The 18,779-nt window shown below is 37.0% G+C and overlaps 2 protein-coding genes across 3 annotated transcripts; both read right to left on the bottom strand.

Moving 5' to 3' along the window:
• Positions 1-528: 528 nt before the first annotated feature.
• Positions 529-6,396, bottom strand: LOC135685389 (metabotropic glutamate receptor 3-like). Its single transcript, XM_065201320.2, has 2 exons — positions 5,805-6,396; positions 529-3,758 (listed from the first exon to the last, which is right to left on the bottom strand). Exons 1-2 carry the CDS (start codon positions 5,860-5,862, stop codon positions 1,192-1,194), a joined length of 2,625 nt encoding a protein of 874 aa, XP_065057392.2. The 5' UTR covers positions 5,863-6,396; the 3' UTR covers positions 529-1,191.
• Positions 6,397-6,485: 89 nt separating this feature from the next.
• LOC135685600 (metabotropic glutamate receptor 3) lies at positions 6,486-16,832 on the bottom strand. 2 transcript variants are annotated; one of them, XM_089112764.1, is made up of 3 exons: positions 16,190-16,832; positions 12,361-12,418; positions 6,486-11,376 (listed from the first exon to the last, which is right to left on the bottom strand). In XM_089112764.1, exons 2-3 carry the CDS (start codon positions 12,380-12,382, stop codon positions 8,810-8,812), a joined length of 2,589 nt encoding a protein of 862 aa, XP_088968890.1. In that variant the 5' UTR covers positions 12,383-12,418; positions 16,190-16,832; the 3' UTR covers positions 6,486-8,809. The 2 variants fall into 2 exon arrangements, with proteins under 2 accessions (XP_088968890.1, XP_065057655.2); XM_065201583.2 differs by lacking the exon at positions 12,361-12,418 and having other exon boundaries at positions 16,190-16,829.
• Between the last annotated feature and the right edge of the window lie 1,947 nt (positions 16,833-18,779).

The following is an 18,779-nucleotide window of genomic DNA, read 5'->3' as shown; positions in this document are numbered from 1 at the left end:
AAAATTGAGCTTTGGAATTTAAACAATGATTGTTTTTAGAAAAATCAATCACACTTGTTATGGCCATCATAATTACAAGATTTCAATTTCATCCGAGTCAAAATCCTAGTAGATTTGCTTAACATACTGGTGTGGCATCTTGAATATTTAAATTTTAAATACCTTCAAATGTATTTTTATGTAATTCTGTCAGTAGTTGCAGAAGAGTTTCCGAATTGAAACAGCATAGGTTTTATTCAATATATTTAAACTGATTACTATTGTAAACATTTGCTGGTCTCTATATGTTTTCTAAAATATTTGGGGAGCGCTCATTGGAGAGTGGTTGTTGATTAGAGAAATTTTGCTCAAAAGGGGGGCGTGCATTAGAGAGGGACGCTCATTGAAAAAAATACGCTACTTAACATCGCCACCGGAAATAGGCGTGGTCAACTTGTTGGGTGTGTTCCCTTAAACTGGTCACAGGTCAAAAAATCTCCTGGATCCGCCCCTGGCTATAACATATTCTTATTAAAATTTTTAGAAATTTCATTTTTATCCAATAATGATGGCAGGATAAAGATCTTTGAGATGCAGTTTATTGATGTGAAGTATTTCGTAAATGAATAAGAAAATCAAATTACATCCGAGTAGTATTTTTATATGCCTCTTCTTATATATGAGGAGAAGAAGGTTTTTGTGATCATCGCTGCCTATACCTCATTAACTCATTACCATTTTGGTACAAAGTAAGCTAAGATGCCTGGTGGACAGCATTCATATCATCAATACTTGTTTGCTAAAAGGCTATAGTTCTATCTTAACAACCAATGACATGTTTAACTGTGTAATTCATTTTTATAAGAAACTGAACTCGGGATAAGCACGCAGTTCCTTTTGTTAATTTCAATGTTAAAAGTTTCTTAAAGGTTCCTTAAATACCAAATTCGTACAAATACTAAGTCAAAAGGAGCACTTCTTTTTGTTTATCTTTGTCAAACAGAAAATTGGTATCTAAACGCATAAAGGAATCATTTCCGACCCATCTTTAAAACAAAGATTTTCAAGCAGTTTCTTAAGGATGAGGAGATAAGTACTATGGTTTCTTAACTTTGTGTTCATTTTAGGGCTCAGTTTATTATAGATGGTTACTGATTGCAAAATGATGCTTCAACTAAGCCCAGTATCGTTCTTCTGAAATTTCGAGCACAGTTACGCGGTTGGCGTAATTGTTGTCCGATCACAGCTTGTTTCACCCTTAAATTCAGTCTTGTCATTAAAACTGACCGTAACTCCAATTCTTTGCATATTGGTTCTTGTGGTTTCCAACGTCGCAATGTTTGTATCTATTTCGACGGCATTTTTCGACACAAGCAGTTTCACTTTATTGCCAAACAGTCCAAGCAAGTTGACTGATGCTGTTATCAAACAAAGGGAGCATAAAGTCAATGTACGTGATTTCCCTTCTTCGTCATTTATAAACAGGAACAGCGGCAATACAACTGCCAAAACAAGGCATGTAACGTACATTGTCAACCCAATGTACTTTGCTTCATTATAGTTCTTTGGGAAGTTTCTCGTTTTGAAGGCAAACCATGTTGTAGCAATCATTAAGGCTGAGCTAAAGGACAAGTTAACGATCATCGTTTGTGCATTTAACTCGCAATACTGAACGACGAATTCCCTGTGACTTGGGTATGCGGTGTTTATCTGTGAATCACGCCCAAGAATCGATACGAGGCCGATCAAAATGCCGATTCCTGAGGTCCCCATTGACATGGCAATTTGAGATCGAGGGCTGATCATGGACGGACGAGAGGCTGTGGTCTTGGCACTCTTGAAAATCCTATAAATCCTGTTAGTCCGCAACAGCAGCGGCGCGTAGCACGAAGTTAAACCAATGCCAACACTTACGCGTTGTAAGTTGCAGACCATTGAACTGGGTTTGATAATGAAAGCGATTGGAGAGGCATACGCACAAATTATGCCTAGAAGCATTAGAAGGCAAAGTTCACGGCTTGATGCCCTGACAATGCGCCGGTCGAAGTTCTTCAAGAACAAGGCCCCTACTGCAGACGTAGCAAATATTCCGAGGATTGAAACGGAGAGAATAGTTACCGATATGTGTTTGTACATAGCAATTGTTTTTACAGGCAATGCGTTGCAGTATCTCCTTGAGGGGTCTGGTACTGCCGTCAGATGACAGGACAGGCAAGTGTTGTTCCTTATGACGTCATTTCTTTTACATGCAATACAGGTCCAGCAGCATACTGATCTGAAATGCTGGACGTGTCCCGGATCACATGGTCTACTACAGACTGAAACTGGCAATGCGTTAGATTTCCAGCCTATTCTATCAGCATCAATGTTCAGGCGCCACGTCTCTGGTTGAAGGGGAAAGTTTTGCACAGTATTTCTAAATACCACTGTTTTGTTGTCAACGTTGTTCCACCTCCCTACTTCTTTAAATATTCCTTGAGTTGTGTTGTTTGGCATTTGAAAGTTGTAGATTTTGTAATCTTCATCGTAGTCCCCTGATGCTGAAAATTTAAAGATTTTGTTCCTGAATGGCTCCTTGAACCGCGTATTTCGAACATAGAATATTATTGCTCTGTAACTAGTAAGCTTTTGTAGCATGGCGTTATTCTTGCTGCAGTAATCGACTGTTTTGTTTTTCTTCAGGCATTCATACCATATAACTCTCTTAAACGCATAAGCATATGCATACATGGCATTTATAACTGATAGGACTGGTGTCTGGCTGTAATAACCTACTCCGTCCATAAGCTCTTCATCACCTGTGCAGGATTTCTGGACTGTTGAGTTCTTAAACGTACAGTTGAACGTTTCCTCCCAGAACTGCTTAAACCAAACATTTCTTTTGTTTGTTGCAGGCTTGAGTTTGAGAAAATATTCTCTGAATTCCCTAACTTCGCTGTGATCCACCTGAAAAGTAATTGTTCCATTTGCAACTGTTTTTCCCGATGCCACAAAAGATCTTGTTCCCCACCCGTCACTTGCGACAAACTGCAGATACCCGATATCTTCTTTCAACTTCTGAGCAACTTCAAAGAAAATTTTTAGATGGTTGTCTGTCAACAACAGATACACAACCTTAATAGCGCTTTGCTTCTTAATCGTCTGCAGTATGTATTCGTAGTCACCGGTTTTGGCATCCTCTGATATCGTCATGTCTATAGGGATGCAAATTCCTTGTTTTGTTGCAGAATCTCGAAACAAATCCGATGATCTTTGACCATAGTTTCCTTCTGAACTGATAAGTGCAATGTAATTCCATTTGAATTTCAACGCCAAACTCACCAAAAGCTTCACAGCGTTGTAATCTGATGGTACCGTACGGTAAAAATAGCCATGCCGGATGCGGTTTTCTAAATCCGGGCTTGTTGCAGCGTAGCTGATGGTATTTTTACCGAAGATGTTCATAACCGTTGCGGTTGTTATTGCATCGCCCGAATATTGGGGGCCTACAACGCCTTGAGAATGGTAGTTTGCCACTTGCACTAGAATATTGCGCAAGTAGAGCTTGTCCCCGCACGTATCGTAAATCCGCGTGCGCAGTTTCAATCCATGAAGTATTGAAGTATCATTGTTTATACGGTCTAACGCGAATAGCATGGCTTCGACAAACATAATTCCGTATTGAGGATCGATGATACCACAGCGTTTGAAGTAGCCTTTTCCAAGATTGCCTTTAAGATGAACATTGAATATTCCTGCGATCTTCACTTCTCCTACATCTTGATGTGAATAATACCACGCTAAAAGCAGTATACATTTACATTAGCAATCAATGTTGCACTATCTGATTCGATCAGTTATTATCATCAAGATATCATGTAAAAGCTGAGTATTTTGTATCAGTGAAAAAACAGTTATCTTTGGGTGAGTCTTAAATTAATGCTTAGAGGTCGTCAACTCTATATTGATTTGCAGACCAACAAGTCTTACAAAATGTGTAAGAAGTATGAACAGCAGGATAGGCTGTCCGCCGGATTCTGTGAATTGCAATGAGTATAAATACGAAGATAAAATTCAGAAAAAAAGCAAAACGGTGACGAGAATCCAATGTAATTCAAAATAGATTAAACAAAACGAATACTAATATTTCGCCCTGTCATACGGGCCTTCATCAAAGTATATTCTTACAAAATTTTCACGTTTTAATAGATTCAGAGATTCGAATAAGAAATTTCTAAAGGAGAGGGTTTGATTTAAAATGGGACCGAACACTAACGAGAATGGGCCTTTTTTATCTATTATCAATGATACTTGGCAAAAACAAATCTCAAATTTTATTTCTGTTGCGCTGGAGGCAAAAAGCATGACGATGTCAAACTGCCTCCACACCCGACATCACAATCCCGGATGTGGTCTTATGCATAACTTGTAAATCTGACCCAGTATCTGTGTTGACACATATTGGCAACAGCTGGATCATCATTAGAACTTAGAAGAAGGTTTCCTAGCTTTTTACCTATACTCGAGAATATTGCTTTCTTCGCTTGCTTTGTGAGATCAGAGATTGAAACCCCTTTTTCTATCGGTGTCCTAAGTTTTGTATAATATCTAGATTATAAATAAGGGCTTCTGCTGTGAATTCAAGATTAGGAGCTACTTGGAAGATAGATGCGTCAGGTAAAGTTTCAATTCACAGTATACACCTTCAGTAAGATCATTAATGTAGAAAAGAAAGAAAAGAGACCCGAAAATGGACCCCTGAGGAACACCGGTTAAAAAATGCTTTCTTTGTGTAGCCCTAACAAAAACAAAGTTCTATTACCTACGAGAATCATTTTGTGGATGTAAAAGGGTGTTAATATTGATTTTCACAAACGGATGTTAACATTGATTTTTCTACGCTTTCTATTGATACATTGTTATGCAATAGGAATAAGATATTTGATACATAATATTTTACGCTTTATGCAGAGTCTAGCTAAAGGTGAGTTTTCTGTAACTTCAATCGCTATCGCTGGAACTTAGATTCCATAAAAGCAGAGGTAGAAAAACACTAAATGCAGTCACTTATTGAAACGCTTTTTGCGTACAGTAAGTTTTGCTGTTGTGGAAGCAAAAGAATAGACTTCACTTACATAGAGAGCCAATCAGATCTTTTACAAATGATGTCTTTAGGACAGGTGTATTTGATTTCAAAATGTTTGAGTTTTCAATTTCTCTCAATATTTTTTGTGTACTCCGTATCCTTTTCCGTTTTCCTATGGTACATCAATATTGTTCCTGGAGGGACAGGAGGACGGCTGAATCTGCCTTTGAAACTGAGTAGAGTTAGTTATCAAAGACATTTGCCAAGGATTCTACCATTGACAAAGATACTAGCAATATAGACTAGAAATACAACTTCTAGAAATCTAGTTCTGTGAGACAAAGTTTTGTTTCTACATATTGCAGAATTCTGGATGTATGAATGATTATTTTCCCCATTTAAAACATGCTAAAAATTCTTTATCGTTATCATCTGTCCTCTTTCTACCCTTATCATAAAAAAGTTCTGCTCCTTTTACCGAGGTTTCACGATTGACAAAAGCTGTAAATATAGGCAATCCTCATAATATATTTCTTTCAGGAAATCCGTTTTGTGTTGAACAAAGAGAGATTTCTGTGGCTGGAACGGTGCAGATCAAGTTAAAAAGCTTTAGAAGTGGGCCAGAATTCTCTGCAATATTTATCGGAAAATTTAGATCCAGGATTTTCAGGACTTCCCTTGACTGCAACATATAAAGAACAAGTCCTTTTTGAAGCTACTAAAGATTTCGTTGTTTACGTTAAACAGATAATTCCCTTACCTGAACTGAAAACTGTAGAAAGAACGAGTATAAGCAACTTTATTATCATTTTGGCCATATCGTCTTGCTTTGCTTTGTTCCCGTGACCTTGAGATGGATACAGCTATGTGTAGAGTTGTTACAACGTTATCTCTTATCATGAGTAGTTTGTCTTGAGATGCTACTTATTACTTTCCTAGCCAACCATTTGTAACTGCATCTCTCCACAACAGAGTCATTTACCGAATTAACTGTCAGTTTGGTATGAGAAAAACATCTTGTCTTTATCCACACACTCAAATTTTGCTTGCAACTGCCTAGATCGTTTGCATGATTTTCGCTTACTATTTACACAGCTTTGCCAGTTCCCTAAAAAATTCAATGGCTCATGCATCCGAAGTCAATATCTTTCCTACAATTTGTTTTTAAGTTTACCTTTACACTTTCGGTTGTCATTTCTTGTATCCGGCTCTAATCTTACTCCATAACGCTTTGAAAGAAAATACCTAATATTGCAAACGAAGGTTATCCTATACTTTAATAGAGGTTGCCAGGCAACTTCCAAAGAACGGCTAGAATCTAACTTTGCATTTGTGAAATTCATTGCACATTCAATAATAAGACAAAATAATAAATGTTGTTAAGCTTTTTAGGCTCGAGATAGACATCAGAATAAGAAGGCTCGAGATAGACATCAGCATGAACGCAAGACTGACCTAAAATGAAATAAGTACCTATATTACATACCTCCCTACCAAGGAAAATGAATCGTCCTCGATTCTTAAAGTGAATCTAATGAAAAATTAATTAAACGTCCAATGAATATTTTGTATCCGTAAAATAGAAATCGACAAGTCCCGTGATTGAAATAGTTGCCAGCTACTGTTTGGTTTGACTATGCATCTCTGGATGGTATTTAGGGTATGTGAACCATCGTCTCTATGAACAGTTGTTCGTTGCCTTCCATCGTAAAAACACATGCTCTCTTCACGTACAGATTCTTCAAATGCTGTTTTAGGGTATTCACCTTGGTATGCTCACATGACATATAGACGTCGCTTTTAGTAAATGAAGAGCTGAATGCTTCTCCGAGCTGAGTCTTCAAAAGTTTGGGTTCGGGTCTGTTTCCAGCCCCATTCGAACGCTTCGTACATGTTGCACAATCAAAGATCTCGTAAAATTTGAACAATCCGTGAATCCCGAACAATTCGTACAATTTGTGCATCCCATCTCTGACACCATTGTAAAATTTGCTACTGATACATAATTGTAAAACTTCTGACACCATCCGTTGTATGAGCGATTGACCGAGCGAATAAACGACACGTTTTGACACACAAAATCAATTCCTTTTATTCCATCCAAAGCTAAGACGTCCTTTTATACAATATTGAAACTTAGGTACTAAACAGCCTTTCACAAGAACTGTTACGCCATTAAATTATATATATATGAAACGAAACCTCGAGTGCTTTCACAAGCCACTCAGGTTGAATGTCATCAGCCCTTTCTTAGCCTTTCAATCCATGACTGTTCTTTGTGTGTGTGCGAGTGAGTGTCTACATGTTTGACAGCAGTGGCTTTTCGCAAGCACCACGCTTCTCTCTAACTAACTCTGTTTCTCCTTACTCTACTTTATATAACATCATTACAATAAAGCAAACTAACATCAATAATTGCTGCTGTTATTGTCGGTATCTATCGTGCAATAGGTAAATGAACTAGTAGGAGGTGTTAGATATATTAAGAATCGCGGGGAAACTTTGTAGGGTAAAAGGGCATGTAAAATATTACGTTACCGGAAAACATGAAAAACTAACACGTGACAGACTAATATAAGCATGAACAAATATAAGCATAAACGCAAGACTGACCTAAAATGAAATAAGTTCCTATATTACAATATATTTTGGACAAACAGACGTTGTAGATCCCGTGTAATACAAGAAACAGCTTGCTTATTTCCATGGAATTCTAAAGGATTTATAAACTCTGTTTCCTGTTTTTAATAAAGCGAGTTAAATAAGCCTCGAACAGTTTTCATGCCTTTATGAAGTACTTGAATTGCTTATTAAGTCCTTTTCAGTGAGGTTGTCGATTTGATGATAAAATGCAATAAAATGTAGCCATTCCAAAATCACTCCTAAAAGATTTCATCCTTTTTAAAGTATTTTTTGGTAAATGACTTAGATGTCTGTACTGAAGATTTTTCAGTAAGTTTGTGTGTTGTTTCAGTTTTTTGCAGTCACTGGGGTAATTTTTTTACTGGTTATTCATGTATTGCTATAACATATTCTTGTTAGACTTTTTATAAATTTCATATTTATCTAATAATGATGGCAGGATAAAGATCTTTGAGATGCAGTTTATTGATGTGAAGTATTTCGTAAATGAAAAAGAAAATCAAATTACATCCGAGTAGTATTTTTATATGCCTCTTCTTATATATGAGGAGAAGAAGGTTTTTGTGATCATCGCTGCCTATACCTCATTAGCTCATTACCATTTTGGTACAAAGTAAGCTAAGATGCCGGTTGAACAGCATTCATATCATCAATACTTGTTTGCTAAAAGGCTATAGTTCTATCTTAACAACCAATGACATGTTTAACTGTGTTATTCATTTTTATAAGAAACTGAACTCGGGATAAGCTCGCAGTTTCTTTTGTTAATCTCAGTGTAAAAGTTTCTTAAAGTTGCCTTAAATATCAAATCATTAAAAGATATTTTTTTAAGAAATAAACATTTAATGTGAGACAACACGAAGCAGAACACCTACAAAGTCAAAAGAAACACTTCTTTTGTTCATCTTTGTAAAATAGAAAATTGGTGCCTAATCGCAGAGAAGAATCATTCAAACCCATCTTTAAAACAAAGATTTTCGAGCAGTTTCATAAGGATGAGAAAGAAAAATACTATGGTTTGCTAATTTTGTTGTCCTTTTAGGGCTCAGTTTTAATACAGATGGTTACTGATTGCAAAATGATGCTAAGCCCAGTATCGTTCTTCTGAAATTTCGAGCACAGTTACGCGGTTGGCGTAATTGTTGTCCGATCACAGCTTGTTTCACCCCTAAATTCAGTCTTGTCATTAAAACTGACCGTAACTCCAATTCTTTGCATATTGGTTCTTGTGGTTTCCAACGTCGCAATGTTTGTATCTATTTCGACGGCATTTTTCGACACAAGCAGTTTCACTTTATTGCCAAACAGTCCAAGCAAGTTGACTGACGCTGTTATCAAACAAAGGGAGCATAAAGTCAATGTACGTGATTTCCCTTCTTCGTCATTTATAAACAGGAACAGCGGCAATACAACTGCCAAAACAAGGCATGTAACGTACATTGTCAACCCAATGTACTTTGCTTCATTATAGTTCTTTGGGAAGTTTCTCGTTTTGAAGGCAAACCATGTTGTAGCAATCATTAAGGCTGAGCTAAAGGACAAGTTTACGATCATTGTCTGTGCATTTAACTCGCAATACTGAACGACGAATTCCCTGTGACTTGGGTATGCGGTGTTTATCTGTGAATCACGCCCAAGAATCGATACGAGGCCGATCAAAATGCCGATTCCTGAGGTCCCCATTGACATGGCAATTTGAGATCGAGGGCTGATCATGGACGGACGAGAGGCTGTGGTCTTGGCACTCTTGAAAATTCTATAAATCCTGTTCGTCCGCAACAGCAGCGGCGCGTAGCACGAAGTTAAACCAATGCCAACAATTACTCGTTGTAAGTTGCAGACCATTGAACTGGGTTTGATAATGAAAGCGATTGGAGAGGCATACGCACAAATTATGCCTAGAAGCATTAGAAGGCATAATTCACGGCTTGATGCCCTGACGATGCGCCGGTCGAAGTTCTTCAAGAACAAGGCCCCTACTGCAGACGTAGCAAATATTCCGAGGATTGATACGGAGAGAATAGTTACCGATATGTGTTTGTACATAGCAATTGTTTTTACAGGCAATGCGTTGCAGTATCTCCTGGAGGGGTCTGGTGCTGCCGTCAGATGACAGGACAGGCAAGTGTTGTTCCTTATGACGTCATTTCTTTTACATGCAACACAGGTCCAGCAGCAGGCTGATCTGAAATGCTGGACGTGTCCCGGATCACATGGTCTACTACAGACTGAAACTGGCAATGCGTTAGATTTCCAGCCTATTCTATCAGCATCAATGTTCAGGCGCCACGTCTCTGGTTGAAGGGGAATGTTTTGCACAGTATTTCTAAATACCACTGTTTTGTTGTCAACGTTGTTCCACCTCCCTACTTCTTTAAATATTCCTTGAGTTGTGTTGTTTGGCATTTGAAAGTTGTAGATTTTGTAATCTTCATCGTAGTCCCCTGATGCTGAAAATTTAAAGATTTTGTTCCTGAATGGCTCCTTGAATCGCGTATTTCGAACATAGAATAATATTGCTCTGTAACTAGTAAGCTTTTGTAGCATGGCGTTATTCTTGCTGCAGTAATCGACTGTTTTGTTTTTCTTCAGGCATTCATACCATATAACTCTCTTAAACGCATAAGCATATGCATACATGGCATTTATAACTGATAGGACTGGTGTCTGGCTGTAATAACCTACTCCGTCCGTAAGTTCTTCATCACCAGTGCAGGATTTCTGGACTGTTGAGTTCTTAAACGTACAGTTAAACGTTTCCTCCCAGAACTGCTCAAACCAAACATTTCTTTTGTTTGTTGCAGGCTTGAGTTTGAGAAAATATTCTCTGAATTCCCTAACTTCGCTGTGATCCACCTGAAAAGTAATTGTTCCATTTGCAACTGTTTTTCCTGATGCCACAAAAGATCTTGTTCCCCACCCGTCACTTGCGACAAACTGCAGATACCCGATATCTTCTTTCAACTTCTGAGCAACTTCAAAGAAAATTTTTAGATGGTTGTCTGTCAACAACAGATACACAACCTTAATAGCGCTTTGCTTCTTAATCATCTGCAGTATGTATTCGTAGTCACCGGTGTTGGCATCCTCTGATATCGTCATGTCTATAGGGATGCAAATTCCTTGTTTTGTTGCAGAATCTCGAAAAAGATCCGATGATCTTTGACCATAGTTTCCTTCTGAACTGATAAGTGCAATGTAATTCCATTTGAATTTCAACGCCAGACTCACCAAAAGCTTTACAGCGTTGTAATCTGATGGTACCGTGCGGTAAAAATAGCCATGCCGGATGCGGTTTTCTAAATCCGGGCTTGTTGCAGCGTAGCTGATGGTATTTTTACCGAAGATGTTCATAACCGTTGCGGTTGTTATTGCATCGTCCGAATATTGGGGGCCTACAACGCCTTGAGGAGAGTACCTTGCCACATACACTAGAACATTGCGCAAGTACCGCTTGTCCCCGCACGTATCGTAAATCCGCGTGCGCAGTTTCAATCCATGAAGTATTGAAGTATCATTGTTTATACGGTCTAACGCGAATAGCATGGCTTCGACAAACATAATTCCGTATTGAGGATCGATGATACCACAGCGTTTGAAGTAGCCTTTTCCAAGATTGCCCTTAAGATGAACATTGAATATTCCTGCGATCTTCACTTCTCCTACATCTTGATGTGAATAATACCACGCTAAAAGCAGTATACATTTACATTAGCAATCAATGTTACACTATCTGATTCGATCAGTTATTATCATCAAGATATCATGTAAAAGCTGAGTATTTTGTATCAGTGGAAGAAAGAATTAGTAAGCAGTGGCATCTGGATGAATCTTTTATTAAGGCAAAGAGGTCGTCAAGTTTATAACAACAACAACAACAACAACAACAACAACAACAGAACAACAAGTCTTCAAAAGTTTGCATGTTTTAATAGCTAAAGGGATTGAAATAAGAAATATTTCAAGAAGAGGGCGTGAGACGAAAATTGGCCTCTTTATCTATTATCAATGAAACTAAGCAAAAAATCTCATATTTAATTTCTGTTGAACTTAAGGCAAAAATCATGACGAAATCGAGTTGCCTCCACAGCCGACATTACAATACCGGATGTGGTCTTGATAAAATACATATGATTGCAATTTCCCGTTGGGCTTTTACATCTGCTTCTTTCACATGATTAGCAAAAGTAAGATTTTCATCAAAATCTAGTTCGAAATACACGTGACTGGAATTAATAATAATAATAATAATAATAATAAAAATAATAATAGAAACATTTCATTTTCAATTCAACTTAAACTACAATTGCAAATCTCACTTTTACAAGGTAATTTGCAATTGGCTAGCCTGGTTTTACACGAAAAAACTATAACAATCGTAAGATAAAAGGAAAAACTGAGAAAAAGAAACAACCAAAGTTAAAAAGGATGTAATTCCGGAATTTGTCCATGGCTTATTTTTGCATCAAAATATGTAGTACGTAGTACGGATGGCAATGTTGGAAAGTTTAGAAATGAGATACCGTTTTTGTTGCTGATCGATGGAGAGAGAGTCACACATTTTGAAGAATGAATCGCAGGAATTGCCGAAGATGCCAAGAGAGCTCATAGAAAGATTAACAAAGGAGATACATTTGAACTGCCGCTGTAAACCAGATAAAAGAGGAGCATACTTGCTGTGTTTTCTTGTAGCATTTGAGTTAAGATTGGATTCGAAGCCAACAGTTTGCTCTAAAATGTAGAGGTAATTGTTGTTAGTCCTCAAGAGAAGATCAGGGCGAAGGTTTTCTCTAGTTATGATTGATGGTGAAAGAAAGCCAGGTATATCAGCGTAGATGGTAGATTCATTGACAGCTTTGAGTGACGTAGCTAGAAAATTTAGGATAGAGTTATGTCGCCAGGTGTATCGGCCTTGTTCCAGATATGTTTTGCAGCCAGCAACAACGTGAAGGAGGGTTTCTGGCAGAAAACAGAAAGAACAGTCAGAGGTCTGGCTCAAGTTCCATTTTTTCAGGTTTTTCTGTGTGGCAAGGGTATTGTTCAGGTACCTTATGGTGAAATTGAAAATATTCTGAGGCATGCTACTTTGCACCTTGGACCAAAGTTTGTTTATTTGTGGAAGATTCTGGTTAAAGAGATGTGATAATAAAGATCCTTTAGAGGTTAGGATGTTTTACAGACGATCTTTATGCTCATGCTGGACAGCCTTTTATGCTTCTTTCGTGTTCCTATATATATCATGTTGTATATTTGTGCTACTGCTGGTATTTTTCCATAAAGCGCGAATGTTATCGTTTGGTGAAGATTTCATTGCGTTGCGTAAAACTGTTTGACACTGTAGGAATTTGATGGATGGTAAAGTTAGGCTGAGTCCAAACTGGTTTTTAGAAAGAATAATGCTACTCAAGGTAGCACTTATTGGGAGGTCGAGCCACTGGCAGATGTATTTGGATACGAGGTTGTCAAGATTCTCGACAACCCACGTCTTTGAAAGATCCGCTACAGTAAGGTACTTTTAGATTATACTAATACTAATAATAATAATATTCGTATTTGCCCTAGTGTCCGAGCTAAAAGCTCAGTTAACATGAAAGGTATGTTTACTAGGCTTGTGTTATCCACTACATACATAATAACTTCATATAAACTGTGAGACACAAGATTTAGAAGTCATCCAATGTGAAAATATAATATAGAACTTATTGTATCTGATCATACGCAAGAGCCGAGAGAAAATAGATTCACATGAACAACTTCTTAACCCTGTGTCTCCATATATAGTTGGCCATTATCAAATTTGATATCGAGCACCACTGTAATGTGCTCTTTACAATCAACTTATCTACTGACAATGACCTCATAACAGTCCAAACATCCTTTTTTATGCAACCAAGTGAGCCAAAGCAAAGCACTTTCAGATCCACCTCCCAACCTAATGACTGCAGCAGACTGCACAGCAGATTCTCTTTGGTGTTCAGTGCTTGCTCAAAATACAGATCGTAGCAGACAGTCACCTCTAAGATAATGCATTTACGTGACTGATTGTCAATGATAATGATGTCAGGTTTACGATGCGTAATACGCTGTAATTCATCACCATATTCCGTTATTATTGATTCTGCAAGTTTGTTTGCATGACACTGGAAACCACTTATACTTCCTGAGATCACCTCAAATATTTTGTCAGCAATTCGATTGTGACGTCGACTATAAAAGTTGTGAAACTCTCTACATCCATTCATCAGATGTGCGACACTTTCCGTGTGCTGATGGCAAAAGGGGCAAGAAGGGTCATTATCACGATTCCATACATGCTTTGTGAAGTTTGTTCTACTAATAATACTAATAATAATAATAATAATAATGATAATAATAATAATAATCGAATATTTTAACAGGATAACCTATCAGTACAAAATATACTGTTATCATTAGGGTCCTGATACTTAATAAATACTTAATTAATTAACGGTAAAAGATCTAAAAACTGATTACAAGAGTTCAATACAGTCCAATCTAAAAATAAAATAATTTTACATCAAATAAAATGAGTTTCTAAAATTCGTCTAAAAATAGTTCTAGATTCAATCTTTCTGGCACTTAGTGGCAAGTCATTAAATTCCTGTCCTGCCTGATAGTAAAAACCTTTGCGTCCAAATTCTGTTTTCACTTGGAATTGGCAACAGCTAGATGATTATTAAAACGTAGAAGAAGGTGTCCTTGCTTTTTGCCCATTTTCGAGAATATTACTTTCATTGCTTGCTTTGTGAGATCAGAGTTGAAACTCATTTTCCATCGGTGTCCTAAGTTTGGTATTACGTCCTAAGTTTGGCGTAATTTGCTGTGAATTGAAGGTTAGAAACTACTTGGAACATAAATGCGTCAGGAAAAGTTTCACTTCACAGTATACACCTTCAGCAAGATCATTAATGTAGAAAAGAAAAAAAAGAGACTCGAAAATGGACCCCTGAGGAACACCGGTTAAAAAATGCTTCTTAGAATATGCTTTCCTATCTAGAACTAGTCCCTGATTTCTGTTGTCAAGAAAATTTTTAATCATTCTTTGGTTGAAAATTGCTAGACTAACCCCATTTGAATTAAGGAGAAAATTCTATTATTAGCAGGAACAGACCTTTCTCTCCTGCATGTTGTGTTAGCTTCGAATTAAACCGGAGTACATTTTTCTCAAATTCAAACAGCTTTTAATTTGGTCGACCATTTTGACAAAACTACTGGAGTATTATGTGGAAGATGCTCATGCTCATGCTCATATTCAATTTTTTTCACATGATAAACCCTTCAGCGTTAACCAAAAGCGATAATTTAATATAAAAAATATGAATAGTCTAAAAATCACCAATTAATTGCAAAATGAGTGATCAGGATATAAATTGATGCATATCAAATGCCTTAGCCTCTTATCTGACCAATAGAATGCATTTTGTTTTCTTTGCCATGGGAGTAGTCCTAACAAAAGCAAAGTTCTATAACCTACAAGAATCATCTTGATGATGTAAAAGGGCGTTGATATTGATTTTTATAAAAGGGTGTTGATATTCATTTTTCTACGCTTTCTATTGATAAATTGTTATGCAATAGGAGTAAGATATTTGGTACAAAATAATTTACGCTTTATGCAAAGTCTAGCTAAAGGAGAGTTTTCTGTTACTTCAATCGCTATCGCTGGAACTTAGATACCATAAAAACAGAGTTAGAAAAACACTGAATGCAGTCATTTATTCAAACGCTTTGTGCGTACAGTCTGTTGTGCAAGCAAAAGAATAGACTTCACTCACATTAAAGAACTAATCAGATCTTTGACAAATGTTGTCTTTAGGACAGGTGTATTTGATTAAGTTTTCAATTTTTCTCTGTATTTTGTTGTGTACTCCGTAATCTTTTTCATTGTTTATAGTACACCAACATTGTTCCTGCAGGGAGAGGAGGATGGATGAATTTGCCTTTGAAACTGAGTAGAATTAGTTTTCAAAAACATTTGGCGAGAATTCTTCTATGGACAAAGAACCTAGAAATATAGACTAAAAATTCAGCTTCCAGAAATCTAGTTCCGTGAGACACAGTTTTGTTTCAGCATATTGCAGAAATCTGGATATATAAATGATTTTTTATCCTATTGAAAACATCCTAAAATTCGTCATCATCTGACCTCTACCCTTATCGTGAATAAGTTCTGCTCTTCATACCGAGGTTCCACGATTGGAAAAAGCTGTAAATATCAGCTATTTTTATAAAATATTTCTTTCAGGAAATCCTTTTAATGTTGGATAAAGAGGGATTTAGCTGGCTAGAACGGTGCAGATCAAGCTAAAAAGCTTTAAAGTGGGCCAGAATTCTCTGCAAACTTTTATCGGAAAATTTAGATCCAAGATCTTCATGACTTTCCTTGACTGCAGCATATAAAGAACAAGTCCTTCTTGAAGCTACTAAAAGTTTCGCTATTTCGCTATTTTGCTATTTACGTTAAACAGATAATTCCCTCACCTGAACTGAAAACCGTAGAAAGAATGAGTATAAGCAACTTCATCATCATTTTGGTCATATCGTCTTGCTTTGTTCCCGTGAAATGTATACAGCTTTGTGTAGACTTGTTACATCGTTTTATCTTGTTAGATAGTTTTATCGTATCATAGGTATTTTGTTTTGAAATGCAACTATATTCTTTCCTAGCCAACCACTAGCATCTGCACCTCTCCTCACCAGAATCATTTCACAAATTAACTGTCAGTTTCGTAACTGTCAGGAAGCATCTTGTTTTTATCCAATCACTCAAATTTTACTTGCAATTGCCTAGATCGCTTGTACGAGTTTCGTTTACTATTTACACAGCTTTGCCAGTTCCTTTGGAATGCTCACGCATCCGAAGTCAATATCTTTCCTACAATTTGTTTTCAAGTTTACCTTTACGCTTTCGGTTGTCATTTCTTGTATCCGGCTCCATAATGCTTTGAAACAAAAGACCCAATATGTAAACTAAGGTTATTCAGTACATTAATAGAGGTTGCCAGGAGACCTCCAACGCATTCTGAAAAAGCAATCTCCTTGTTGGATCTGCTGCAGTTGCGTCAGAAGAATGGTTAGAATCTAACATTGCACATGTGAAATTCACTTTGCACATTCAATAATGAGACAAAATAACAGATGTTGTTTAGCTTTGATGGCACGAGATAGACATCAGTTTTTAATCATAATTTTTCATCAACGGAATACCAACCCAATTGTTGAAATTTATCTTTTTAGGGCAATAAAAGAAAGTTATCAAGTTTCTTAGTATTTTTTCGTTTTATTAGATGGTTGAAGCATCAAAATTGACAGTCTTTGTTTCAGTGCTGTTGTTATAATATCAAGATATGTAACTAAGCTTTTAATCCCCCTCAAATATAAAATTCAAACATTTGCTGTTTGCAACAATCGTGATTTATCAGAAAGTTCAATTTCACAGTCGATGAATTGTTGTTGCCGATGTCTAAATTAAAATTTTCCCAAAAAGCTAAGAAATATTTTAGAAGGAAGATTCTAGTGAATCGGGTTCTGTGAATCTTGCAATGAGTTAAGATGAATTATTAGTTTATTATTGGGACTATTATTGCTTTGTGACTTTACGGCTTCAACCCTTTTTCCTCCTGTGGCCTACGGATTAGACAATTTGTTTTCTGTAGCTTTTTGCTGTGTTTAGCACGGTTTTGAGGCTTTTGCAACCGCTATTATAGCCCCCTCAATGGTACCAAAATGCATAAATATGAATAATAATGTTGTCTTAGGCACAATTATCAATGCATTACCTGAAAGACCCTAGCCTTTGCCAGAAACGCAGTCAGATTTTTTTGCGGGATCCGACCCTGTCACCAATTTACAAAAGTTGGCAAATCAGTGCAAATTTGCTGAAAATAAAAAAAATGATATGGGACAAACTAATTTTCTCGATGACCGACAAAGAATTGAAAGAAAAGCTTCTCGAAATGGAAAACCATTCTTTGGAAAGTATTAAAGATAAAATCATTGCTGCTGAAACTACTAGATATGAAATTAATCTTATGGCACATGATGTGAAGGAGGAGAAAAGAATAGAAGCAGTAAAAAACCAAAAGAAGAATCCTCATTCTACAACCAGTCAGATGAGCAGATCTGGCGCTGATACAAAAAATTGCTTAAATTGTGGTAGCAAACACCCAACCAAAAGTTGTCCAGCCTATGGAAAAGAATGCCATAGATGTCACAAGAAAAATCATTTCGCCAAATATTGTCGCAGTATGAAGAAAAAAGCAGCAGGTACTACCAAGGTGACACATGGCGATGAGGAAAACTGAAGTTACGACGACATATTCTTTTTAGGCGGGCTACAATCCAAGGATGATGCTGAGTCTACATGGTGGAAAGAATTCAAGCTCAATAACTTTGCCATCAAGTTCAAAGTTGATACGGGCGCTGAGGTCAACTTGATTTCGAAAAGTCGATGGGACACGCTACCTCAAAAGATTCCATTTAAGGTCTCAATGGCTGTATTACAGACATTAAATGGTGTAAAGCTTCGAAATGTTGGTAGTGTATATAGTTTGCAAATACAGTTTGGAATAAAAAAAACCAAAGTACAGGGTGAGCTCTTTGTCACTGAGGATAAAACTTGCCCTATTCTTGGGTTGAAAACTGCTGTCCAGATGGGTCTAGTTCAAAGAGGAAGCAATGCAAGCGCTACAATAGATACAGTTTGCAAAGAGAGCTACAAGGGTTTCACACGAGACGATGTGACACTTGAAGAGCATGCACAACCAAAGATCAATGCTCCAAGACGAGTTGCACATAAGCTTATCAAACCACTAGAGGAGAAAATAAAAGACATGGTAAAGCAAGGGGTTATCGAAGAAGTAGAACATCCCACAGAATGGGTAAACATTATCGTGTGCACGGCAAAGAAAGATGGCACCATAGGATTGTGTTTAGATCCAAGAGAACTAAACAAGTATATCAAAGAGAACATTTTACGATTCCAACATTTCAAGAGATAATTGCAAAATTACGAAAGCTTCGTTTTTTTACAACAATTATTGATCAATCATCGGCATTTTGGCAAATTGAG

The sequence above is a fragment of the Rhopilema esculentum genome, chromosome 15 (genome assembly GCF_057945365.1).
Source record: "Rhopilema esculentum isolate cy_ngs chromosome 15, ASM5794536v1, whole genome shotgun sequence".
Lineage (NCBI taxonomy): Eukaryota > Metazoa > Cnidaria > Scyphozoa > Rhizostomeae > Rhizostomatidae > Rhopilema > Rhopilema esculentum.
Note: the sequence above shows the minus strand (reverse complement) of the source record. Positions and strands in the feature narration are given on the sequence as shown.